The sequence below is a fragment of the Acanthopagrus latus genome, chromosome 5 (genome assembly GCF_904848185.1).
Source record: "Acanthopagrus latus isolate v.2019 chromosome 5, fAcaLat1.1, whole genome shotgun sequence".
Lineage (NCBI taxonomy): Eukaryota > Metazoa > Chordata > Actinopteri > Spariformes > Sparidae > Acanthopagrus > Acanthopagrus latus.
The window spans coordinates 23,956,782-23,983,331 of NC_051043.1; the positions used below are offsets into that span (position 1 = coordinate 23,956,782).

The window sequence follows — 26,550 nt, forward strand, 5'->3', positions numbered from 1 at the left end:
CGGAACCATTAGTCGCCGCTACGGACTCGTCCGGATTCCTTTCAGTGTGGCACGCTGTCAGAACGTAGAGCCACAGCAGCGAAGAGGAGCAAATATCTGATGAAAACTTTGAATATCTGCATCTAGACGTGGAATAGGCGGGTTATTCTGTTTATAATCTCTCTAAATCAAAGTAAGTCGGGTTGTTTTGTTGTCATGGCGCTTGAGCTGCTGATTGAAGGGGATACATGTTAATTATGCTAAATGTTGGCTATGCTCATTCAGTTGGATACACACTTCCACTAACTGCTTTAGACTTTAAAGGTCTGGTATGAAGTCAGTTAATATGTCTTACTTCATGAATATTTGTTGTACCTTTAGGACTGACATGATATAATTGTTTAAATCTGACTAAATAGCTACAGTTAGCAATGTTTAGTTTATAAAACAATAAATATGAGTGCTGTGGTTTTTGTTCAAAGTCAAGTCACACATTCAAAATCTTGTTTCTGTCCTGATTCATCAGATCAGATCCATCTTGTCACTTGTGCTGACCACCACTATTTCTGGTATGGATGACATGGTGATGGAGGAGGAAGATGACTGTCCAGAGTTGGTGCCCATCGACGCCCTGCCTGCTCCTCCTGCAGACCAGATACCTGTCACCATCATCACAGGCTACCTCGGTGAGAGACTGCCTGTGTTACTCAGAGCTTTAAGGAGCTTATAAAGGAGATTATTGTAGTGTAACATACATTTGTAAGTCCATCCTCACCCCCAATAAGTACACAGAGTGCGTTGTTCACTCACAGGAAAAATAAGAAAAGCAACCCTAATGTTCGATTGTGATTCTTATGTTTGTGTCCTCATAGGTGCTGGAAAGACTACGCTCCTGAACTACATTTTAACGGAGCAACACAACAAGAGGATTGCCGTCATACTCAATGAATTTGGAGAAGGTGAAGTAACAAAAGTCCTTTAGCAAATGCATGACGAATTGTAGTTTAAACTCTATTGAATCAGGCCAAACAAAGATGCTCCACACTGTGGATACTCTGAACTTAATGTCAGGATCATGATTGTTGTGGAAGTTCCTCAGCTTTCCACAAGAGAGCAGCAGAGGAACAGCTTTTGCCAAGAACTGAAAGAAGCCCATGCCTGTGTTTTTGCTCTGTATCCAGAGTTTTTAAGGGTACAAACTCTGGTACTGCATATGCAATATGTGTCATATTAGCATTAGATTTAATAATCTTTTCTGGAAGTTTCAGTACTTTATATTCTCATTGAAAGAGGCTGCGTTGGCCAATTTTGCCCTTTATTTGTTGAAATCTGTATTTATTTTGCAAAATATGCAGAAGTTATTGCACCTTTGGTTGAAATAGCTCACTCTCGATCATTTGATCCTTCTCTGATTGACCATCCTCTCTCATCCTCCACCTGCAGGCAGCGCCCTGGAGAAGTCCCTTGCAGTGAGCCATGCAGGAGAGCTGTATGAGGAGTGGCTGGAACTGAGAAACGGCTGCCTCTGCTGCTCTGTCAAGTACGTAAAGTAACAGTAGCCCAGTTTTTTAACTTGTTCAGCTTGTTAACACACGTGGTAATGAAGGTACAAATACAGTTCACTGTAATATGTTTTTATCTTTATTTGAATGAGGTATAAATATGTCTGGTGCTCTCTGGGAATATGAGACAACACATTTTTGCTTCATATTACAGTTTGTAAGATGTGACAAAAAGTTTTATATATGCCATTTGTAATTATTAGTGGCTGTCCCTTCATTTTTCAGGGACAACGGTCTTAAAGCCATCGAGAACCTGATGGAGAAAAAAGGAAAGTTCGACTACATCCTGTTAGAAACCACAGGACTCGCTGACCCAGGTATCTCACACTTTCTATAGTTGAATTAAGATCAGTCATCAGAGAAATCTCTAATCGATCAGTAATTAGATCATCATTTTTTACCACCTCTGGCCTTGGAAGTATTTGGACAGTTATTTGCCTCCTTTGAAACCTCGCTGCTGTGAATGATGCTTAAATTTGCAGATTTCTTTGCAAAGCTGACATCAGAAGTTAAATGCTGTGAACAACTTTTACATTTTGAGGAGCAGACTGTGACAGGAACATCCCCAGGAGCCTATTTCCATCAAAAAATAAAAGAAGAAAATAAACCATGCTGTCCGTTCATCTCTCTCAGCTTTGAATCAGGAAATCAATATTAGGCCATTACAGGGCGAGCGCTGTGACAACTGGGGTGTGTCTCTAAGTGACAGGTGTCAGGAGGTAACGGCATGGGCAGACACACACCACTTGGCCTCGCAGACAGAAGCAACAGAGCGCGCACAGACGGGGGCTGTCCTCACTCCTCTGCCATGTCATTGGCTGAGACAGGCTTTTTATCGACTAGGACAGGTCTGTCATTGGCCGTGGCAGCGCTGTCAGTCATAAAGGCTCCCGAGGGGATTCTCCTCTTCCCCTCGGAGAAGGGGTTGGATGAGTTATGTGAAACATGCCACTCAAAAACAGTGTTTTCATTACGCAGCCATCAAATATTTACAATGCTTTCTTATTCTCGCTTGGCAGTTTGACAAAAGTGCATTATGTGAACAAGCTGTGGCTGGCGCGGCTACACAGGGTCTTGTAATAACCGCGCGCACAGCAAAATCGAAACAAACCAAATGTACCAGCAGGAGATAAACAATTGAAAGCTTCTGATATTGGTTTTATCTGCTCCACAGAGCTCGGCCAGAAAACAATGCATGGAGGGTTTCAGAAAGTAGTGCATTTCTGACTTTAAACACGAAAACTTAGGATCTGGATGTCAGGAATAAAATTAATTAATTTAATGCCGAAACAATTTGTTTATCGACAGACAATCTCCAACAGTTGGTATCATGTATTAATTCTGTGTCTCTTATCAAGTAAAAATGCCCCAAAAAATGCTTTCAGTTATGAAATATAATAATATGGTACTTTTCTCCATTTAATATCATTAATGATGCAGAACAATGATACAAAACAATTATCATTAAGATGATTTTGGGGGGATTTTTGCAGTTTTGTTTTCTTTATTGAATATTGACAGTGAAGAAGCAGACAGGGAATGAGGGAGAAAGAGGGTCTTTTACATAGACTACATGATAAAGAAATCTGCAACTTAAAAATGAAATCAATACTTAAATGCATTACTAATTTCATTTAAATGCTTTTTAGTGATATGAAGTATGGTTTGGTATTGTACTTGAATTCAATAAAACATTGTTTAAAGTGCTCCTTTAACAGATTTTCATTAGATGTGATAGATTTTACATCATCAGACTTGTTTCCTGTATCAATCATCTCAGTTTACACTTGATTAACCGCAGTGATTCCTGTGCAACATGCCAGAGGACAACGTTTTTTTCATTTCTTTTCCTGTTATTTTGAAGGCCTTATGGTAGAGAAATGAAGAATAAGGCCTGTATTTTCTGGCTAAAACTTTGGATCTGTATGTATCTGTGGATTTCAGCCATTTACAGTCTAAAATACCAGTTCATGTCCTCTGGCAGGAGCGGTTGCCTCCATGTTCTGGGTTGACGCAGAGCTCGGCAGCGACATCTATTTAGATGGTAAGATTAGTAATGATGCAAGTACTTAATGCAATGAAAAAACAGTGGCGGGAATACTTGTTATCTGTTTGTCCGTGTGTCAGGAATAATTGAGCCTTCACTGGTCTAACTGCTCTAAAGAAGGAGAAGCTGGATTCAAAGATTAATGAGAGAAGTGTTGTGATTTAAAATGTCTAAATTTGAGGCAGTGACGGCTCAAACTACAGTCCAACTTTGAGGACACACTTTTTCTGACTTGCCCAAATGGCGCCTCTTTTGTTCAGAGAGATGATTTTCTTGTTTGTGTGTCTGTTTTACTGCTTTGTGTGTGTGTGTGTGTGTGTTTACATTAACGGTGTCTCGCTGCTCACACTAAATACCCAGCTGTCTGCTCTGTTGTAACAGGCCAGCAGACCAAAAGTCGGATAACTCAGAGAAAGTGGTTTAGACAAACGGACAAAACTAAACACCAAAAGGCCGCAATCCAGACAAAGACTGTGTACAAGTTGTGGCTTTATTGTTTCACTGACCACTGTTAACTCTGTTCATCCTTTAGGTATCGTCACTGTCATCGACGCCAAGTACGGACTGCAGGTACGTGCTAAGATGATATTCAAGAAACTTCTTCTTTCAGAAAAAAATGTTGTCATGTTTATCAACCAGATAAATCATCAGAAAGCTAGATGACAACATTTTTGAAAGCTGATTGATTATTGGAGACATTTTTCTCCAGTAAAAATTACATTTCATCATGCAGTGGTGGAGGAAGTGTCCTTTACTTGAGTTAAAGTACTAATGCTACACAGTGAAAATACTCTATTACAAGTAAAAGAAAACAATCAAAGTATTCGAAGTAGTCAATACAGAAAAATCCCCTGAGACTGTTTTACTCATATATATTGTAGAATTACTTTTGCATTATTGTTAAAATAGAATGCAACTCTTATCACTATTTAAATTATGGATTAATCTGCTGTTTAAAATCTTGACTCCCAGCACCCAAAGTGTCACTTTCACAAGGTTTGTTTTGTCTAATCATCAGGACAAAAATACAAACACATGAAAATCACAATAACATAACAAAATAATTGTATTTCATAAGATCCTCTTGTGTTTTCCATGTAAAAAACATGCCTAAACGTTTTAGATAAATGTAGTGAAGTTAAAAGTGCAATATATGAATATATCTGAACTTTAGTAGAGTATAAGTAGAAAGTCGCAAGAGAATAAAACATTCATGTAAATGTACTGTACAAAACAAGTGCTTAAAAGTTGTCACTTCATATTAAAACTGTATTATTAGTATTGAAAACGAAAATTGCAGTCTCCCTCCCTTTTGTTGCCGAACTTTAGAGCTTCAGCTGCGTTTGCATCTAAACAATAACTAAACAAAATCCTTTTCGAGACTTCGAATCCAGAATAAGCTGTTAAACTTGTGAGATTGTTCGTAAACCCCCCCAGCAACTCACACATCCTGCCCTCTCCGCGGTATTTAAAAAAGAACAGGACAAGTGACACCTAGATAATGGCCTCTAATATGAAGGTGTCGAGCTCGGCGAGGTGACGCATTTCATAGCCTGGGTGCCGCTCTGTCTTCTCATTGGATGAGGGAGATAATGACAGGACGAAGGGGAGGATAACTGATAGTGAAGGAGTAATTGATATCAGAGATGGGCACCATGTGTAATAGGACTGTCACATCCACTCACCTGCCTTTCGTCTCCTCTGTCCCGCAACGTATCCATCCGTGTGAGGGTTAACTTGAACTCTCGGCCCCTCTCACCGTCTGAAAGGCCTTTTGTCTCTGGCTTACAGAGGTTGTTGGATAAAAAGCGGCGAGTGGCCATTCTATTTATATACTTTTGTCAGTCATTCCTTCAGAATTGGAAGCGCTGGTGATGCACACAGTGACAGATTCATGTCAGATTGACACTCAGGGGTCAGGATCCAGATTAACACCTCCTGCTCCCTCTGTTATTACATATTAAACTGTTCTTTGAAAAGGGGCTGTGTCCCTGGTGCTGCCACACAAGACACAAACAGAATTATTACGAGGATGAGATACAGGCCTTTTCTTTGACTACGTTGTCACATTTTGTGTTAGCTGTTGCAAACATTGCAGATTTTATTATTATTTCCTTTTCCAAAGAATGTGCTTAAAGTTGGAAATCTACAGGGTCAACTTGAGCAATTTTGCACAATATTTTCTGCCTGCATGTGCACGTAATATCAACTGTCTCTGATTTGTGTAGCAACTAACAGAGGAAAAAGAAGAAGGCCTCATCAATGAAGCCTCCAGGTAAGTTTGCTGTGTTTTTGATTTTTTTCTTTTTTGAGAGAGATTCTGAAAGAAGGTTGTCATGAAACGTTTCAACCTTGATACAAAACTAGAGATAAAAGGTTGTTTTTTTTTCTTTAATTTATAACAGGACAGCCATGATATCAGATTTTCACCACATGATTATACTGACTAAACAATTTCGCGATGATGATAAAAAAAAAAATTCTATATACAACTTTGTTTGATTTGTGTTTTGTATTCTTTTGGGGGCAAATAAATGACTCAGAATAGGAGTGCAAGAGGTGATGAAAGAGTCTGTAACCATAACTGTAAAAAAAAAAAAAAAAGGAAAAAGAATAATAGAATCGATTGCTATCAGCTTCTCAATTACCTAATAAAAAGAAACCAAATGATCTTATAAACAAAAGATGTACGAGGTCGAACACCTTCACACAACTTTATTATGTGTATTATTAATAAAATATCAGTATTCCTTTTTTGTTACCATCAGTTATCATGAGTATCGTGATATCAGCACTCCCCTAATTTGTAATAATATTATTATCTGTGCAGCCTTGGATTGAAAATCTGATGTATTTTTGCTCCAGCTTCAGAACTCCCAATACTATTAAATGTTTAACAAATGGAGATGATCTTGTATTAAATACGTGGTATTAATAAAAGTATCTGAGTAGTGAAACTTCTGACAGCCTTATTGGGAAATATGACTGTTTACTTTGGTGCAGAGAGAAACCCTGCCACAGCTTTTACTCTTCTTTTGTTTATGGATTAAAGTGGCTCTCGGTTGTGCTGGAAGTCGGTCATTAATTTATGTCGGCAGATTACTTTTCTAAACTTACATTAGCTAATATTGCTCTCTGTTAGCTGGACAGAGAGAGGCACAGAAGAGGCGCTCGAGAACTTGCATCTTTGGACCGTTGCGAATCATCAGACCTGACTCCAACGCAAAGAAGTGCACAGTCCAGCAGCTTTAACAGAGAGAGACGGGGGAAAGCCTCATTTTCATTTTATTTCATTGATTCGTACATGTGAAATGCAGCAAATTGTTACCCAGATTGAATATGTTGTTACCTTTGGCTGAGCCAGTTTAGCTCCTCTCCGCCTCTATTTCCAGTCTCTGTGCTAAGGTAGGCTAAGTCACTGCTCTTTATTATCCCTGTACAGACATGAGGATGGCGTTGCATCAGCAAGAAAATCAAACTAGCGTGTCCCCTAAAATGCTGAACTGTTCCTTGACGACTGTGCAAACCTCTGTGTATCCGCCTCGCCGGGCCTCCCAACAAGCTGCTGAACACACTCTCTGCCACCCGCCTGTCCGTCTCCCTGGGCGTCTCTCTGTTTGTCTCTTCCAGCAGCTGTGTGTGTTTTTTGTTGTTGTTGAACAAATACACCGATCAAGACGGACCAGTTGCATGACCCTTTGCATTCTTGGTCTTTGTTTGTGTTTTCACCTCCAAGCTAAACAGCGCGCAGCTCCCATTTGAGTTTGGCACGCATCGCCTGCCGCCACCCACAAAAACTCACACACTTACAGAGAGATGTCTGTATTTTATGCAATAAAGATCATAAAGACACAGCACTACTTGTTAGAAGCATAAGTGAGGCTTTTGGTGCAAATCCCTCTCTGATGGTTTCATGCTAAATGTGTCTCTTGCCAGATAAACACGATGTTGCATTTGATGTCTTTTCAGACAGATTGCTGTCGCTGACCTGATCATAATCAATAAGACAGACCTGGTGAACGAGGAGGAACTCACTCAAACCCGAGACGCAGTCAGGTCAGCGCCACACCTTTATTTATTTCTTTTCTATTTTATGATAGGGACAGATTTGATATATAGACAAACTGAATCAGGGGTTACTCCTTATTTGGGCTGCAACTGACAGCTTTTCTATTACTTTTGTTATTGATTAATCTGCCGACTATTTTAACAACTAATTTGTTAAGATACATTTGATTTCACATTATTTACGATGTTGATTTACATTGAAGGAGCTGGAAAGAGCAGATGTTTCACATTTTTGCTTGAGAAATGACTTATTTTCTTTTGATCGACCTATTGATAAATCCACAAATTGTTGCAGCTCTACTCCTTATCATCTCCCTTTTTCTGGTAGTATTCTGCTTTTTAAAACTATAGTCTTATTACTGAGCACATTAAGCGTGTGTGTGTGTGTGTGTGTGTGTGTGTGTGTGTGTGTGTGTGTGGCCCTTCTTTATTCCAGGTTTGGAGGGGAAAGGTCAGCAGGAACAAAGTCCACTTCGTCCATCGTCTAAGTTTTAAGCATCCTTTTTTTTTTCTACATTTCATTTCAGGTCTATCAATGGTCTCGTCAAGATTTTAGAAACCCAGAAGTCAAGGTAAGTTACGTTTGTGTAACAGATGAACTCCACGTGCTGCTTCTGCTCAGATCTTTATATCAAAGATGAAGCCAGGCAGGCGTGACATTGTTCAAGGCAAAACCCCCAACACACACACACACACACGTACACAAACTGCTGCACCCTGAGTAAATACCCATCCCTCAATGGTGTCCAGTTACCCACAAGTCTTTGCTCTTTGACCCGGGGTCTTCAAGCCGACATGGTCTCATATATGTGAATGTGCGTGCGTGCAAAAATGTGTGTTTATTCACCCTCTGTGTTAGCACGTTATTGGACCCAGGTAGCATCTGGCTAACACAGGCAGTGTTTATCAAAGGTTTGGGCGCTCAGAGTTCAGGCCGGGGTGAACAGATGAAAGACGGCGTGTTGCGACGGGGTTAATCGGAAAAACAGCACCACGACTTTTTGTTTAAGCCAGTTCATTCGTTCAGGCTCAATGTTAGTTTAAGCCAACTCGTGACGAAAGCTGAGGTTGCCTGCTTGATTTACGAGCCGCTATGGAGAAGTTGTATTTTAAATTAAACTGTACAAAAAGTTTTTAAAAAATGGAATAATTGTCTTCCACAGGGTCGATCTCTCTGAGGTGCTGGATCTGCATTCCTTTGACAGTAAAGACGGAGTGAAGTGAGTCGCCATTTACATACAAATTTTATTGAATTTTTCTGCATTCATTCAGAAATGAAATACTGTATATAAATAAAATACTGTGTTCTTAACCCTGATGCCAATATTGATACTTGAATCTTTGAATTTAAAAACAATATATCAGCTGATATTTGTCACATAAACACCTTTGAGGATCCCCAAAGTTTGGTCATTACACAGACATTTTACAGGTAAAAAAATAAACTTTGCACAGTTTTCTGGCATTACAAGTTATGGACTTGATATACTGTTACAAATTACAACATATGTCTTTAAGAAAATGTGTGAAAATTACGCTTTTTTGAAGCAATTTTTTGTTGAATTATGTACTTGCATCATCCTTAATGTTCAAACCCAGAGAAGTCTTAATTTTCCTCACCAGTCGCTATAACTTTCAGTGAAACATCAGATGATGCGTCAGAGAGTGAGGGAGGAAGTCAGCAAACGTGACTAAACGCAGCCTGAGTAAAGTTCTAACACATCACCGTGTTGGAGAGTATTTCTACTTGTGTCACGTCAAAATGTTTTTCATTGGCACTGATGATTGTGTCACAGTCGAGACAACAACTCCCATGATCCCGTGCTCCTTCACGACGTCATCGAACTGCGTCTTTTGTTTCTTTGTTTTGACTGAGGGACCCCACGCGGCATGAATTACATACTGTAAATCTAAAGTTTCAATGAAGTATTTGACCAAAATTAATTAATGAATACGTTAAATAAGTGTAGTAAAAGACGTGAATGCCACATTGTTATCATGACTTATTGTCAGGAAACAAACTTTTGTTATTGAGTCAGAGCTGGATGATTGAGGCGGATATATTGTCGAGATTTCTGTTACACAAGGACAAGATGAAATTTGATTTTTTTTTTTTACTGTGCAGGACGTTTCATAGCTGAAAGAAACATGTCAGTACTCTCTGGTGGACACTGATTCAGATTACCTTGAACATAATTTCAGAAACACCGATACTAATGTGTCTGCTGTGATTATTCGCTGCCTCCAGTGTGTAGCAGCGACATTTACAGTGAAAGATTAAGACCTTATTTTAACTCCATTGATGGCCTTTGTTGCTGCTCCGTCTGAACTGTGCACCCAGCGGTCTTTGATACTGTTGCTCACCATGTTCCTCTCTAATTAACAGACTCTTTTATTGAGCGTCCCCCTGTTACACCGCGGGGTGGTCATCACATTGTGTCCCCTGTAGAATGTCATTCCGATGAATAGAGTCAGTGTTCATCCTTTCATGTGAATGAAACGGGCCGCGGTGTTAAAGCTCTCTTACATGCCCTCAGTCAGTGTCTCTGAGACCAGCTGCAGAGGATTAGAGCTGTGTGTGTCCACTGGCTCCCGAGGAGTCCCCCTTGTCCCAACAGATAGCTCCTTTCCCCCTGCCTTTGAGAGTGCGGGGCCCCTCCTCCCCTCGATCCCACGCTGGCTGTTTGAAGCGGCCCCCCGCCGCTCCGCCTGTGTGGTACTAACAGCACGTGAGGCTCAAGCTGCTGGACACAACATTTAGCCTCCTTGTGAGGTCAGGGAGAAGGGGGAGGATGAGGAGGTCTGGCCGTAGTTTGTTTGGGGGTGTTTTGTAGGGTTTAACTGCCATTTCTAAAGTTTTCACAAGTCCATTCAAAGTTGTGTAATTAGGCACTGATACAGCTTGTTATCCTGCGAGACCGAACACAGAGACAAAATCTAAATAGTCCCGTCTCCTCAAGCAGAAAAAGAGAAGGAACTTTTTTTTTTTTTAATCTAGTACATTTTTTGCTCATTTTACCCCACTAGGAAAAAATGTGTTTTTGTATATTTAGACTTTTATTTAATTGAGTTACAGTAATACAACAACATGATAGAAAATACAAAATCAGAACTCATGTCAAACATCATTATCCCAGAAATAACTTAGAGGTTTGTGGCTTTTGAGTCCTACAAATAAAACTAAATCTACTTGAGAAACCTCATCCTGGTCTGGTTGCGTACATGCTGTATGTCTACCATCTCGATAAAAATAAACTATATTTATTTATCTCCTGTGTTTCATGGGTACAGAAGAAGTAAAATTATGCAGCTTCCCACAAGACAAAAAGATAAAAGTGTCATCTGAAAAAAATGGTATTCAGTTATGTAGAAAAATGAGGAAAAACCTGCGGTTAAACAACCCAAACCCTCCCAAACAAACTCCCAAAACATAAAAGTATCATATCCTTAATGATAACTTAAATCAAGATTCTAAAAAACCCTAAAATGTAGCAAGAAAAAGAGGGAACACAGTTTATTCCGCATTACCTAAATTAAAAAGATAATGCTCATATTATGTCAACCTGTTTACTGATTCTGGGTGTTAATGCAGTAGTAGTTAAGGTAATGAACGCAGCTTTTGAGCCTTTTTAAGTGGACATGAGTCTGTTATGTTGAATGAAAACTGAAAAAGTATGATGTTTACTCTCTCCTCTGAAAGTCTTGCAGAGAAGCTCCAGCTCGTGAAATCTACAAGACCACATCTTGACAAGGTATTGTTTCGTGTGCTCCTTTGTAACTGTACTTGAATTTGCTCCTCGCCGATACCGACCCCGCGTGCATCTCTTATGGTTTTCCTTGTTTTGTTTGCTAATTTATTTCAACACATCATTTCCTCCAGGATGAAGGGACGCAGTCTCCTTGGGCTAACATTGTTATGCATTCCCCCAGGCTGTGACACCGAAGTGAAAACTCCCTCCCCGCTTTTGGGTTTTTTGTGTTGAGATCAGCTGAGAAGGCTTTTGATGTTTTCTTGTAACGTTGCAAATAGAGCCCGTCTCGGTCATATACAGCGGCATAAACATTCGGTAAATTTCGGGAGGACTTGGGGACGCTATGTCGGCTAAGCTGAGTCTTGATTTGTTGTTGTGGCTTTTCAGTTGTTTCACAAACTAATTAGCAACTGAGTATCAGATATGAATGGGGGACATCTAGTGTACCGTACTCTAAGAATATGTACAATGTTTTCCCAATATTCAAACATCAATTAAGTCCAGTTGTTCTCATTGAACTCCGGGATTAGTCTCATCCCATTTTCCCCTCATCAGACCAAATGACTCCTCGCAGCAATTAGCCTTCTAGTTTTCAGTTTATACCCGTGGGCTTTTATCACAGGATGAGCAGAGATGAGGGTTGTTTGCGTGGGTAAATAACGGCATTGTTGTCTGTTTTCTCCAGGTTCCCTTTCCCGCATGAAGCTCGGCCGTCCCTCAGACCCTCCCCCTAGCTCCCTCCCACCTCCTTCCCCGTGTTGCTCTTTTCATGTAAATGAGAATGCTGTTTTTCTGTTGTTATACCAAATGACAAGGAAGTGTGTAACCTTAACACTTCAACACAAAACCCCCTCAAATATCTACAAAGTGCCCTTTTAAAGCTGTAAGGAAGGATGGAGAGGAGGGAGAGTGTGTTTGTATGTGTGAGAGAGAGAGAGAAGAAGAGCGAAAGAAGGCGAGTGGTTGGGGGGCAGATGAAGAGGGGCGCCGTTACCGGGTTTCAGGTGCCGAGTGGAGTTGTGGTTTTCGACGCGGTCATTGACAAAGTCATCAGCCGGGGCGTAAAAACACTTCTTTTGTTTAACGTTCATAATGACTCTTCTGGTTTCAGTAAACCCAAAATACGTGTGAGAATGTGTCTGAATAAGTTTCAGTGAACTGTAAAATTAACAGCCTGAAAGTATTCATCTCAAAACATAAACACAGCGATTTAATGTAACTTAAGAAACCGTGAACAGATGCCGTAAGTGGAAAGAGGCCACTTTTTCCTTCCCAAGCTTTTCCAAGTGGTATTATTTGTTAGCACAAGGCTGCCAGCTGCTCCAGTCACGCTGGCAGCCTGGCACCATTTCTACCCTTACTTTTTTTTTTTTTTTTTTCCAGGAGATTTCATTCCTGGTTGCAGACGAAACAACCCAGTGAAAGCAAAGTTTAAAGGGATCCAAACTAAACGCTGATGTTGTCGTTATTCTAGAGCCATTACATCGTGCTGTCAGCAGTTAATATAATCTGAGAGGCATTTTACACAGTACTATATACTTCTACTTCACTGTATTACAGTGAATACAATCTGTACTACATAAAACATATGACCAGGTTATAAAATGTGCCTTGTTATAAACTACCCAACAGTATATAATGTTCTTAAAATGAGATTGAACCTAATGACAACGAAATGCAGCTCACATGTTAATGAATCGGGAATAACATAAGTCAAAGTCAAATCATCTGTGGTCAAATACACAGTGTACAATGAAATTATTCCTCTGACTTAAAGAAGAATATATCAAAATAAGAACAAGATAAAAAGTAAAGTATGCTAAATAATATAGAAATAAGTAACTAGTGATGGAGTATGTTTACATTTTGATATTGCTACTTTTATGTAATGAATTTAAATATATGATAACTTAGTTCATCATTGCATAAAAGCACTTTAATGTGTTTTCTTCACATCTTATTTCAGTAACATTTATCTGTATCCAGTGTTGCAAATGTAAAGACTTAATAATACCTTCAGAAATGTGAAAGACTTCTATACAAATAGAAGTAAAATTATCTGATTCTGAATATCCTGAAGTATCAAAGGTAAGAAGAAAAAGGGTTAAATATGTTGGAAAACACAAAAACCACAGATTGTTTGTATTTATTGATAACACTCCTGTATTCTATTCCCCGTCCTCCTCAGAGTATTTTAACGGTGACGTTTGAGGTGGCCGGAGATCTCCCTGAGGACGCCCTCAATGTTTTCATCCAGGTACGCTCACGCCGCATCATCAGACCCTCCACTTTGTTTTCCTGCGGCCATTACTAATTAGCTCCAGCACAATACAGCCCTTTGTAAAGTAAACACCCATTTTCCACCGTTTCAGGATCTGCTATGGGAAAAGATGTTCGCAAACAAAGAAGGGCATCCCATGACTGTCATCCGCTTAAAGGTACAGTAGAGCACAATAGTCACCCCAGCGGCAGCAGTGATCAATAAGTCCTGCTGTATTATCTGTATTAATCGGTTCCTCAAATGCTCCATTCAGCGCTGGTTAATGTGTCACCCGTGGCTTGTGACTTGTGTGTTGTCAGGGCATAGTGTCTCTCGTAGGTAAAGCCCACCAAGTGATGCTGCAGGGGGTCCACGAGCTGTATGATCTGAATGAGACTCCACAGCTTTGGGAGGAGAACCCACGGATCAACCGCCTGGTCTTTATAGGTGAAGACACACACACGTCTTTCCCACATTACTGTATACACTACGGTGAAGGAGACGATTCATTCAAATACATACAACTGATCCAAACTGTATTGGTATGCGTTGATGTTTGCTGAATAGAGCTAAAACTTCCTATTTACTTATATTCTTTTTAAAGCTTGAAATATGGAAATCACAATCTTTAGGTTTTTGGCACCCACTTTGGGGAGCAATCTATAATCTGATCGTAAACCTTGGAATATTGTACCACTTGAAGGTGTTAAAACTATGGAGAAATCCATTGTGTCCAGGGGGTTTATCTGATTTTCTGATAATTTACTGTTTTAACTCTGTGTTGCTATCAGTCTGGGCCAGGTCTCACTTTTAAAAGTGATTTCAAAGGGACTAACCTGGTTAAATAAAAGGCTAAATTAAAATAAAGTTAGTTAGTTAGTATATGCGTATATAAACTTTTATTGACAAGGTCATGGTAAGTTATGTACATTTCTGACTCAAGCATACATGGAACAAGGCCTTAATCGATGGAAATTATTTTGAAAAACGTACATGTTGTTCGTTCCAAGTATTTTACTCAGTGCATGGCGGAAGAGGAAAAAATGTAAAAACTTGTCAACATGCAAATAGAGAAATGAAACAAACTAATGAGGGGAAACTTTTCCAATAATAAAACACTTGCAAATGAATATTTCCTTTGGCCTCAGTTGAGCTTTTTTTTCAAGGGAGATTCTCTGGAAATCAGCAACTGAATGAAACTAAATTAACACTGAAATAACACTTTTTTATAACTTTGACACTATTATATATAATCTGTTCCAAATTATATTGTTCTTTTTAGCTAAATTCCCTGAAAGTGTTTAGAAATAGCTTGGATTGGATTAGATTAAATTAGATTAGATTAGATTAGATTAGATTAGATTCAACTTTTATTGTCATTGTATACAGTGCAAGCACAGAGACAACGAAATGCAGTCTAACCAGAAAGTGCAAAGGCAGTAAAAAGTGCAAAGTATATACAGTAAAAATAGTGCAGCAAAGACATATTTTACAGTATGTACAGTATATAAATATTACTGGCAGTACGATGGGGGGTACAGTTTGTACAGTATATAACTACTCACAACTCATTCCATATCTTTATCTGTCTATGTGTGGCCTTAGCATCTTCATGTTTGCTTCTCCTGTTTCTCCTCTTCTGCAGGCAGGAACCTGGACAAAGACCTTCTGCAGGAACATTTCATCTCTGCAGTGATGCAAGGAGCGCAGAGAGATTAGACCACAAGCGCTTCTCTCCTCTATTCAGAGATCAACAGTTGATTCCGGAGCAAAAGCTGTAGCTTTGGCCATCCACAGATCTGGGACTGTGTTTCAGGCGTTCACCCATCTCCTACGTGAACGTGAGGTACATCAGAGGATGGCTGAAGTTACATTAGTGATAGGTACAGCAGTTTCTATTTGTGATTATCCAACACTAGCTGCTTTAACAACATGCAGTATCTGTGTCTTACACTGGTCACTTATCTTTCTCACAACCTCTAAAATGTGTGACCACACCAAGATGCGACAGAGGGAGAGAGATTTTCCATCAATGATGATGTATTTCTTATAAAGACAGCTTCGTAAAATCTGTAGTTTTTGAAGGTTGGCATTGTTGGAAGTTGCAAATCCTGTATCAAGTGTGGTACACTGTAAATTATGTAGCTTTGCTTATGTTTCTGGCTTTTAACTTACAGTTTTCCTTTTTAAATTATTCAAAATAAAGTTGTTCTTTTTTCTGAACATCTATGACTGCTCTGGTTTACCTAAACAAAACAAATGTTTTCAACCGTTCCTGAGTACGGCTAGTTGTAGGTGACAACGACAGACTGTTAACATGACAACTGGGTCGGAGTGCCTTTGTGCTGAAGTGGTAAGTTCACTATGATACTCAACAGAGTGTGAAGGTCCTCCAGGAGCATTAACATCTTAGATTTTATTGTTATGAAACACAGAAACAAGCGTTTAACCTCTGCATCCAGTCAGCAGGCCGTGGATGTGAAGTGTGATTGTTTCGACGGTGTGACAACTTGAATGTGGTGCTACAACTAAAATTTCCTTTAAAATGTCAGAATCTGGTTTATTGTCATGGGGAGTTCCACATATTGACAAAAAACAGTTAAGTTTACGAAAAAGTCAAGAAGCATAATGAGAAACCAGATAACTGACAACACAACATTATGAGGACAAAATATATTAAATGATCTGAGCTGCACATCATTAAAGTGGCTCTAACTAAACTGATCCTATGTGTAAACTGTTTCATTATGTGCAGCAGTTTGCATGTTTTAATCACTTTTATTGGCAATATGTGAGCAGATTGTAACATTACATGAAAAGAGAGACCTTCTCCTGTGACTATACGAGTCTGTGGACGATTTGTTGAAGTTGTTGGATTTCTTTGAGAAGGATGTGGATTTTTTACGACCTTCATTTTCTCTTTAAATTGATTTTTTATTTAATCATCTCTTGTGGGCCCACTAAATGCTGATGTTCTGCAGCTGTGTGAGGTGTCGGTGCTCAGTTCAGTTTTTGTGATACCTGACAGGAGCCATTCCATATTCTAGCGGGCTGTTTTGTTCCTTCGGCCTCTGTTGGTGCGGTGGTGTGAGAACCATCTCGCACACACTCACTCAGTCAGGTGAAGAAATAGGTGGAGTTTTCCCAACGTGGTCATTTGCAATGGAGATGGTTTAGCAGCACGGTTTTGTCACATATCCGCTGCTGGACGGGTTTGCTTTGAGGATGGCTCTGCTTATTCATCCCGGTCGTAAAGCCGAGCTGAGCCCCGCAGCCCAGGGCGCACCGTGCAGCTGAGCCGTTTCCTACTCGATTCTGATGCTGATGGCCTCGTTAAGGCGACTATTACCTCTTTTCTCTGCTGGCTGCGGGGAGCCCGACCACGGCCATTTTCATGGTCACACCACCCGCAGGCATCCAGAGGTGGCAACCTAAACGAACCCGCGGGGGATCGAAGGGGGGAAACACTTGATTTGTTATCACGGGCTGGGCGTGGTGTTAAAGATCCCGAGAACACCTCACCCCCCACTGTGCCGCCGTGCGATGTGTCATATCACACGAGAAAAAACATCGAGATTAAACTTTAATCTTCTGCAGATTTATTTTGGTAGTACGCACGCACGTAAGACACGAGACCGTGTCAACACCAGCCTCACACACAGGGACATGTAGGGTTCACTGCACACTAAAGCGTGTGTGTGTTCAGTGCTGCAGGGGATTAAAAAAAAAAAGTGATCAGTAAAAATACCACATTAGTGTTTTTGATCATAAGAGTTCATCGGTGAGCGTCTTACTGCAGAGATATCAGCTTTGGACCACACTTTTCAGTTTATCTTCATTATTTTGAAGATTTTGTTTATTTTATGCAATTCTGCAAAACCGCCTGACAGCGCAAATGAAATGCATGCAATATTTCTAAACTATCAGCAAATTCTAAACCTAAATCTATAAGTCCGGCTGTATTTGCATGAATAGGCCGTGCGCACTTCAGGACTCCCCAAATCCCCCCCACCTGTGTGCTTGCCTTCTCTGGCTCCCCGCGGTGAGGGGCCACTCTGATAGGTCCAGAGGGTTAATGGGACTGGCCTTCAGGGTAGCAGCCTTCCAGCATATAAAGCCCCGGCTTTCATTTCAACAGAACGCAAGGTTTACGAACGATCAGCATTGGATGCGCTTTTACGCATGGGCCTTTGGGTTTTTACGCACGGCGCACCATTAATGTCTCTTTGGCACAGTTGAGTTTTTACGCGTTTTTGAACATCCTGCGTGTGACTATGACTCTCTCCGGTGAATTTGAAGCTTCGCAGCACGCTGCCCTGCCTCTAGACGAGCATGAGATTGACATAGTGGGCGAGGATGAGCCGACACACGGGCGTTTGTATCGAAATGAGTGCTCCTCGGACCACGGCTCCTCGGCAGAATCCGGCGCTGAGTTTGACTCTTCGGAGCCGGACTCCTCGGGGGAAAGTGAGAACAGCTTCTGCACAGACGCGACGCAATCCAGGAAAGTCCAGAGCAGCTCGGTGAAGCCCCCCTACTCCTACATCGCCCTCATCACCATGGCCATCCTGCAGAGCCCCCTGAAGAAGCTGACGCTGAGTGGCATCTGTGACTTCATCAGCAACAAGTTTCCCTACTACAGAGACAAGTTCCCCGCCTGGCAGAACTCCATCAGGCACAACCTCTCCCTCAACGACTGCTTCATTAAGATCCCGAGGGAGCCTGGGAACCCGGGCAAAGGTAACTACTGGTCCCTGGACCCTGCCTCCGAGGACATGTTCGACAACGGCAGCTTCCTCCGGCGGAGGAAGCGCTTCAAGAGAAACCACCCCGAGCTCGCCAAAGAAGGACTTATGTTTTATTCCAACTTGAACTGCTACCGGCCGTACGGGCAACCATACTGCGTCCAGGGCCAGGTGAGCCCCCCGCACGCTGCCCCTATCCGGTACATGCCCCTGCAGGAGGGCATCATGATGCCTCCCTCTTCCTATCACCTCCTGCCACAAACTCTGAGCAGTCACGGGAAGTGCAGTGGGCCTAAAGACTTCAGAGAGCACGCAGAGCCAAAGCCCGGTGCGCAGGCGAAGTGCTCCTTCAGCATTGACAGCATCATGAGCAAACCTTCTCCCGTCACTCCACAGAGCCCAAACCCGCAGCAGAGCCGCCACGGCGCCCTCGGGTACGGCCACCTCATGTCGGGCCCCGCTGCCTGTCTGGTTCCGACGCTCCTGCAGGGACCCAGGACTCCCTTCTGCCCCGCTGCCCTGCTGAGCACCGCTCCGTTAATAAACGAGCACCTGAGACTGTCTTACCCTCACTGAAGAAATTTACAGTGTCAGTAGGTCCGATGCGAAGACACACGCTGGTGTCGCCCGTTTCTTACAGAAATGTTTTAATTGCATGATATTTATGTGCGTTGAAATTCAGAGTTCTGTCTTAAAACAAGAAGAGTGTAAATAAGATGAGTGGAATAATATATATTTGTGGAGGTTTCTGCGGTGGAGACTCGTTGGTTGATGTGTGTTTGTGTTTTGTTTTTTTATTAACGTGCTAAAATAAATGTCTGAACAAATATCTGTGGCCTCTGTGGTTTGAATCTCTTCTTCTTTCTTTTAGAGCAGTTTCATCTTCTGAATGTTCGCCAGATTTTTGAACATCTTTTTCTATAATATCTGCTGAAAATATTCAAGACTCGTTCCTTATCTTGAGATGATGCACCTGCTGTGAAGTTTAAAACGGAAAGTTTCAAAAACAAATCAGAGTTGGAAAGTTTAATGTCTCACCTTTATAATCAAACTTCAGTTAATATAATCCAATATCCTCCTAGTGAAATATGGGCGTAGACTCGCATGTACTGTCATTAAAAACAACAGACTTTAATGTAGAAACAGCAGATGTATAGGATGATACCAACTCTAAACCAAAAGTAATATGATAAACGAGACTCCTTTACTATATAAAAAAAAAAATAAACTTGTGCCTTTTTAAACTTCCTTATCATATTATCATATTAATATCCTTAGCAATTGATTTAACAATTTACAACACAACATTTAAAATAAGAAGACATACAAATATATTTTCTGAAGCAACAAAGTTTTACTTTACATTTTAACACCTACAGCGGCACTTTTTTACTCCCTACACGTTTAAAACAGGCTCCTCACTTTGATTTGAATGCACTTAAGGGGAATCATCGATGATTTACGACGTTTCATCAACACAATCATGTCGATATTTGACGTCCTGAGAGCCAGATTCAACCATCTTTCTGGTGCGTTCACGAACAGCTCGGACAAATTCAACTCATTCTACCTTCAAGTTTGAATTGTATTGATGTGACGCGGCCAATATAAAATGTCCTTCAGAAGAATGCTTTTAACTTTCAGAGTCCACTTCAGAGCCTGTACTTTCACACCTTTACTGCCACCTCTGCTGTTCATTCAGATTATTTCAGGTTCGTTTTGTTGTGGGACTGACAATCACAGGCTTTTCTCGTCGGTGCAGAACACAGTTCAGTTCTGTCTCCTGGCCTCAAGGTCGCACTGTTTACCAGATATTGGAGCGGACCTTGATTCGGACAGATCCCGACGCTTATGTGAGGAACCTTCCTGACTCGGTTGCAAGATAAGAATTTCAGTGGCGCAGATTTAAAAGCTTAAGTTATGACTATGCTGGAAAAAACTGCTGATGAAAAGAAGACTCTGGCAGGGAAGATGGTACCAGTGTAACAGAACCAACTTCAGTGTGACTAAATGAAGTCCTGCTGTCACCCTCCTCTTATAGACCCTCTGAGAGGGACCACAGCCGCTGCTCATGCCTTCATACAGCACAGACACAGGCAGTGTCCGGTTGCAGGCCGGTCCCGACACAATTCCCCTCTGCCATCAGTCAAAGGTCTATTTTTGGCCGGAGGGCTCAGCTGATTGTGGGCCTTGAAGATCCTGGCCCTCCCTGATTTTTTTCTTCCCTTTTTTTCTCCTTAGTAGTAGTCAGTTGTTCGGGCTTATTAGGAAAAAGAGGGAGTTGTCTAGCAGCAGAGGAGAGTTGTGCTGAGTGAGGGATGCAGCTCTCCAGGCTGTCGGTGACATTTTAACTCCAGCTCACTGCAGTCAGCTGATCTGGGCGCGGGGCTGCTCTCCTCCTCCCTCAGCCCCACAAGCCAGACCCGCTCCATCTCTTCAGGGGCCCTGCTCTCACTCTGAGGACCACCACCACCACCACCACCACCAGGAGGAGGAAGAAAAAAACTCCACCTCAACTAACTTTTCTTTGAGCGGCAGTCCTCCGCGTTGGGTCCCGACGAGGAGGATGGAGACGAGCCCCATCCCGGTGGTGACGGTCCAAACCGCCCCCTTCGACGACCAGCGGCCCGGCACCAGCGGGCTGCGGAGGAAGACGGCGGTGTTCGAGGGGAAGAAGAACTACCTGCAGAACTACATCCAGAGCCTGCTGTCCTCCATCGACCTGCGGGACCGGCAGGGCTGCACCATGGTGGTGGGCAGCGACGGCCGCTACTTCAGCAGGGCCGCCACCGAGCTGATAGTGCAGATGGCAGCTGCCAACGGGGTAAGAAGGGGGGGGGGGGGCACCATAATGCTCCACTCAATAAACATCTAGGAGACTTCTTATTTAAGTTAATTGATCTAATATGGTAGGAATTGTTCAGGTTCAAGCAGCAGTTATCAATAGCAGGGATTTTAGATGTTTATCACTGCAGTAGAGACATTTAAACAAACCTGCCAAGAGTTTTACCTCCACAATTTTGGGCTCAAGATGTTAGTATGTCTGTTATATGTCAGGACCCCCCACAAGGGGTCGCAATATGAATCCAAAGGGTCACAAACTGATTACCAGTGGCGAAAAATAATAGTAAAATAAACTTTTGCCACTCAAAATTGTTTGTTTCACAAACATAATTTCAAATTTTTGCTTTATATTTTGTAAAAATAAGTGTAGCTTTAAAATTTGGCCTGTAAAAGTGATTAAAATAAAAGTCTGAGAAGTGCAAGAACAACTCGATAAGGTCTCACACGAAGACCTAAGTGAAGTAATTCTGGAGAAATGTAGTTGAACGTTAAGTCCTAGTCCCAGATTGTCCAAAGCCGGTGTTTTGGCTTAATGGTCCGGGCCATAAGAGAAAAACCCATTTTGGTATTTGAGGATCTGTGCACGAGCCTGGCGTACCCCGCCACTCGCCCCCATGTCAGCTTGGATTTACTTCACGACCCCTCAGAGCACGAGTGTGTTAACAGATGATCGATAGCTGAGGTGGAGGGACAGTCAACGATCATTTATCTTTCTGCAGAAACGTACATATTGTTGCTTTAATAAGTGGCAAGCCAGAAATAAATAAATAAATGGTGTTGAAGCATCGCTGAGCGAGAAACGTGAAGAAGTGACGTATTTACTGTCATCAGAGATTGATCCACTGACTTCTGACAAAACTTGGAACTTTGAGTTTTCTTCTGGCGAAATGTTAAATCAGAATTGTTAAAGTTGAATGACATATTTATATATTGTGTCAGCCATTTGTTAAGCATTGCAATCCTCCTTCAGTTCATGCAGTTCCTCTGTTAAACGTGGATGTTTCATCTTAGGTGAAAGTGCTAATCTGTGACATTAACACAGCCGAACCTGTCACCCATCCAAAGTGTGCCTTTAAGCGTCGGCAGCAGATAAATGAAAAAGAGGACGACGGGGGGTGAGAGAGAGACAGAGAGGAGTGAAAAATCCCCCCCAGCTCATTTTGAAACGCTTGCTCAGAGATCTCTGTGATTGGTTTGGATGGGTTCCAAAGGAAAATCTGAAGGGAATATAATTTGTTTTTGAGATCAGTCTGTTTTTTTATCTGCTGGCCCTGCCAAATGTCTCTTGATGTCGGCCTTATCAGCACTTCCATCCATCCTGCTCTGTTTTCCTGCCTACGTTTACACACACACACACACACACACACACACACACACACACACACACACACACACACACACACACACACACTCTCACTCTTCCACCTCTCCTGGGCCAAACCTCATGCACTGGGGATCCCCTGTCAAATGGCCCTGAACCAAAAGTCAGGATAGTGGCAGCACTTGGACACAAACAATGAATACAATCTGAACACAGAGGGAAGTAACAGCTTGCTTTATACACACACACACACACACACACACACACCGACTTAATGAATTTGTATTCTATGAGATTTCTTTCCTTGTCTGTCTTTTAATGCGACGTCTCCGGATGTTAGGAGGATACACTGACGTCAGGAGAAGAGATTCCTCTCCACTGAGCACACTTCTTATTTAGAATAGCTGATGTGCAGGGGAATTATGGGATGCTGGTGGCATTACCGCTTTAAAAGTAGTGTAGAAATTATAAATAGGGGCTGTGTGGCTCTGTTATTTAGGCTCCCTCTTGGGGCAGATCATTTGCCATTTTTTTAGCCGGCTGTCAATTAGTCACCTGAAGAATGATGAGGTGCTTTGGGCCAGTGCTGCTCTCAGGTCCACTTAGATTAATGGACTCTTGAACTTTTTGAAGTGTTTTTATTTACGATTTTGTGTCACATCGAGCTCAAGAAACACGCCTGATATTACTTGTTTTGCTGAACTTTTACCATAGAGGGTCACTTATTCACACAGCAACGCCTTATTTCATGTCTACACAGCATCAGGAAACATCCAAGGCAGACACAAAAAAAGAATGCAGCCTTGCAGTTTCATCTTATACGAAAGCTTTTATCCTCGATTCGTGCACAACTGACATTGCATCCGTGCTGTGCAGATTGGTCGTCTGGTAATCGGCCACAATGGCCTCCTGTCCACGCCTGCTGTTTCCTGCATCATCAGGAAGATCAAGGCCATAGGCGGGATCATCCTCACAGCCAGTCACAACCCCGGAGGCCCCAGTGGAGACTTTGGGATCAAGTTCAACGTGGCAAATGGAGGTGAGAGTTGAGAAAGATTGGGTTTTTTTCCAGCTGGCTCCTCCTGATGTGAATGTTTTGTCCAGAAGGGAAGTGTTTGAAACCTTCTGCTGACTTAGGGATGTTTTCAATGTGCGTCTTCGTTTATGTGGCAGGCCCGTCTCCGGACACAGTGATGGAGAGGATCCACCAGGTGAGCCGGACGCTCGAGGAGTACGCCATCTGCCCCGATCTCCGCATCGACCTGTCCAGGCTGGGAAGACACGAATTTGACCTGGAGAACAAGTTCAAACCTTTCAGAGGTACAATACTAAGCCACTTACTCATCTGTCACCAGTAAGTGCTCTGCATATTAAAGCAAGACTTGTAAAGTCTAAGTTGTAAATAATTTGAGTTGGGTTTGCACAAATGCAAACTAATCGTCATCGTATTTATGTACTAATTGTCCTCTGTCTGTGTCTCCAGTTGAGATCGTAGACTCAGTTGAGGTGTATCTACAGATGCTGCGAAACATCTTCGACTTCAGTGCCATTAAAAGTCTTCTCACAGGACCAGATCAGCTCAAGATACACATAGATGCCATGAATGGAGGTGAGATGATACATCATCGACCCTAAACAGCACCCTGAGCTGTTCTTTATATGTCATCGGAGAGAAAGCCGGTGTGTTTTTCTGCTTCTATCCTCTCCTGTACACACCTCCTCTCCTCGTGCTGTGTTGCAGTGATGGGCCTGTATGTGCGCCGGATCCTGTGCGATGAGTTGGGAGCTCCGGCTAACTCGGCCGTCAACTGCGTCCCCCTGGAGGACTTCGGAGGCCGACCTCCGGAGCCCAACCTGACCTACGCCACCTCTCTGGTAGATGCCATGAAGGGAGGTGACTTTGGCTTCGGAGCAGCGTTTGATGCGGATGGGGTAAGACGTGTGATGTGTAGAATGAATATTGAAAATTGACGTTTTTCTGTTATGTGACGTGGTTTGTTGATGAAGCGATTTTGTCGAAGGCCTCTCACTCACCACGGCCTGACACAAAACTTTAAAAGCTTTAGTGCTGCATATGTGGCTCCACCACTTGTTGTCTTGCAGTTAATTAATCTGACATAGAATATTGTAGTTTAAGCATTATTTGGTGAAAAATCAAGCGTATTCTGATACATACATACATTCGGAATTTGTTACATGTGGAGGCTGGAAACTCAGGAATTCATTCGTGAGATTCCACCCATAGATACCACAAACAGCCTCATTTATTTTTTATTTGTTTATGTTTGATCGTCGATAGCAGGAAGGAAGAGGAGATGGAGGGATGAATTAGACTGTGTCCACGATGATCCAACAAGCAGCTCACTTTTTCCAAGTTGCCATCCAATAGTCATTTCTACTGTATACACACACACACACACACACACACACACTCACACACACCCTTCGCAAAGTAAATTAGCTTCGCATCAGGAGAATTATGTCACATCTGCTCTGCTTCTCCCACCAGGATTGGTATCTTCACAGTCATTAGTAGCAGCAGTCTCACTGAGCGGACGTTTCTTTTTCTGTAGAAAACATGTGGAAAAATTATATGTGATGCAGCAGGATTTTTTAAATATTTTGTGTGAATTAATGCCAAAATAAATACTTAATAGAAGGTAAGTAGCCTTGTCCTTTATCCTTATCCTTTCGTCTGGCTCACATGAATGACCAAGCAACCACACATGCCATATATCGTTGGAATATTTTGATTTACTTTATGCAAACTACTTATAGAAAAGAAACACATCAGACAAGTGCAATCAGCACACAACCAAACAAAACGGAGAAACATGCGTTTACAAAGTCTTGACAACTCACAGTTGAAGCATCTTCATCTTCCAGTAGTGCATCAAACTTTGACAGACTGTCTCCTCTTGTTGCTGAACATCCAGAAGATCCATTTCAGTAAAATAAAGTCCAGTATTACATGCATAACTAGCGACAAATCGGTCCAAAATGTCTTCCATTATACTCCATAATGCCATTATGTAGAAACGCGCTTGATACTAAGATGGCCACGGACCTCTGACTGTTTGACTGTTCCCTCTCCTCTCTCCTGGGCCACTCACTATGTCAGTGTGTTCATACTTTTATAGATCAGTGCCAGAAGCACTGACAGAGCTTTTGACTGTCATATATAATCTTTCATTATATATGGGGAATGGTAAGGGGTTTAATCTACTAACAAGTTACATGAGCTGACTCATAATGTACTGTATGTTGTACTGTTTTCAGGATCGGTACATGATCCTCGGAGAAAACGGCTTCTTCGTGAGCCCGTCGGACTCAGTGGCCATCATGGCTGCCAACCTCTCAACCATCCCCTACTTCAGACAGCAGGGAGTGAGGGGCTTCGCCAGGAGTATGGCCACAAGCACCGCACTCGACAGGTACGGAACACACTTCTACACATATACAGTACACACTCCGTAGATCTAAGAGAAAGGGTTTTGCCTTCTATGTCACACAAACTCAACCTCTGTCCCACCAACCCCTCCTGCTGCAGCCCAATCTCTGGAGAGGGGCGCCACTCTCAGATGAAGACTCACCCACTATGAATAAGAGTGTGAGGTCACATACGCACAACCCCCACACACAAATTTACTCACCGCCTATAAATATTGTCCGTTATGTAAGACGAGAGGCGAGCAGAGGGCGCTGAGTGAGAGGATGTGATCACAGCTAAAGTCATCCCCATTAACATTGTTCCAGCAGGAGGGATCCCAGCGCTGCGCCCCACTGAGGCTCCGATGGAAACGTGTCATTCAATACAATGAGGGAACCAGAAAAGATCAACTAAAGTTAGTTCGGATTGTGTTTCAACAGGCGATTGTCTTCAGCAAATGAACGGATTCAGTGTTCATGCACTGGTTTTGTACATATGTGATCAGAGTTCATAAAACTGATAAAAAAAATATTAATTTGTCA

At 42.0% G+C, this 26,550-nt stretch overlaps 3 protein-coding genes across 4 annotated transcripts in view; all 3 read left to right on the forward strand.

Annotated features, from left to right (window-relative positions):
• cbwd (COBW domain containing) lies at positions 1-15,893 on the forward strand. Of its 2 annotated transcripts, none has more exons than XM_037097600.1 (16): positions 1-137; positions 506-665; positions 852-938; positions 1,423-1,519; positions 1,767-1,858; positions 3,526-3,585; positions 4,121-4,158; positions 5,817-5,863; positions 7,558-7,644; positions 8,184-8,228; positions 8,820-8,876; positions 11,357-11,408; positions 13,597-13,665; positions 13,781-13,846; positions 13,989-14,115; positions 15,314-15,893. In XM_037097600.1, exons 2-16 carry the CDS (start codon positions 551-553, stop codon positions 15,385-15,387), a joined length of 1,113 nt encoding a protein of 370 aa, XP_036953495.1. In that variant the 5' UTR covers positions 1-137; positions 506-550; the 3' UTR covers positions 15,388-15,893. The 2 variants fall into 2 exon arrangements, with proteins under 2 accessions (XP_036953495.1, XP_036953494.1); XM_037097599.1 differs by having other exon boundaries at positions 13-172.
• A 1,629-nt stretch (positions 15,894-17,522) lies between these two features.
• On the forward strand, positions 17,523-19,240 carry foxd5 (forkhead box D5). Its single transcript, XM_037097601.1, has one exon. It carries the CDS (start codon positions 17,943-17,945, stop codon positions 18,987-18,989), a length of 1,047 nt encoding a protein of 348 aa, XP_036953496.1. The 5' UTR covers positions 17,523-17,942; the 3' UTR covers positions 18,990-19,240.
• Positions 19,241-19,780: 540 nt separating this feature from the next.
• Positions 19,781-26,550, forward strand: part of pgm5 (phosphoglucomutase 5) — a 29,625-nt gene continuing 22,855 nt past the window's right edge. The window contains exons 1-6 of the mRNA XM_037097598.1: positions 19,781-21,237; positions 23,455-23,617; positions 23,752-23,898; positions 24,062-24,187; positions 24,320-24,510; positions 25,858-26,012. Of these exons, the coding sequence (XP_036953493.1) occupies positions 20,980-21,237; positions 23,455-23,617; positions 23,752-23,898; positions 24,062-24,187; positions 24,320-24,510; positions 25,858-26,012 (1,040 nt within the window). The 5' untranslated portion in view covers positions 19,781-20,979. The remainder of the gene's footprint in view (positions 21,238-23,454; positions 23,618-23,751; positions 23,899-24,061; positions 24,188-24,319; positions 24,511-25,857; positions 26,013-26,550) is intronic.

Bases quoted from the DNA above. Each gene is read 5' to 3' on its own strand.
- foxd5 (XM_037097601.1), top strand. From the start codon at position 17,943: ATGACTCTCTCCGGTGAATTTGAAGCTTCGCAGCACGCTGCCCTGCCT.
- cbwd (XM_037097600.1), top strand. From the start codon at position 551: ATGGATGACATGGTGATGGAGGAGGAAGATGACTGTCCAGAGTTGGTG. The intron at 4,159-5,816 runs GTACGTGCTAAG...TGATTTGTGTAG, and splicing joins ACGCCAAGTACGGACTGCAG to CAACTAACAGAGGAAAAAGA. The intron at 8,877-11,356 runs GTGAGTCGCCAT...CTCCTCTGAAAG, and splicing joins GACAGTAAAGACGGAGTGAA to TCTTGCAGAGAAGCTCCAGC.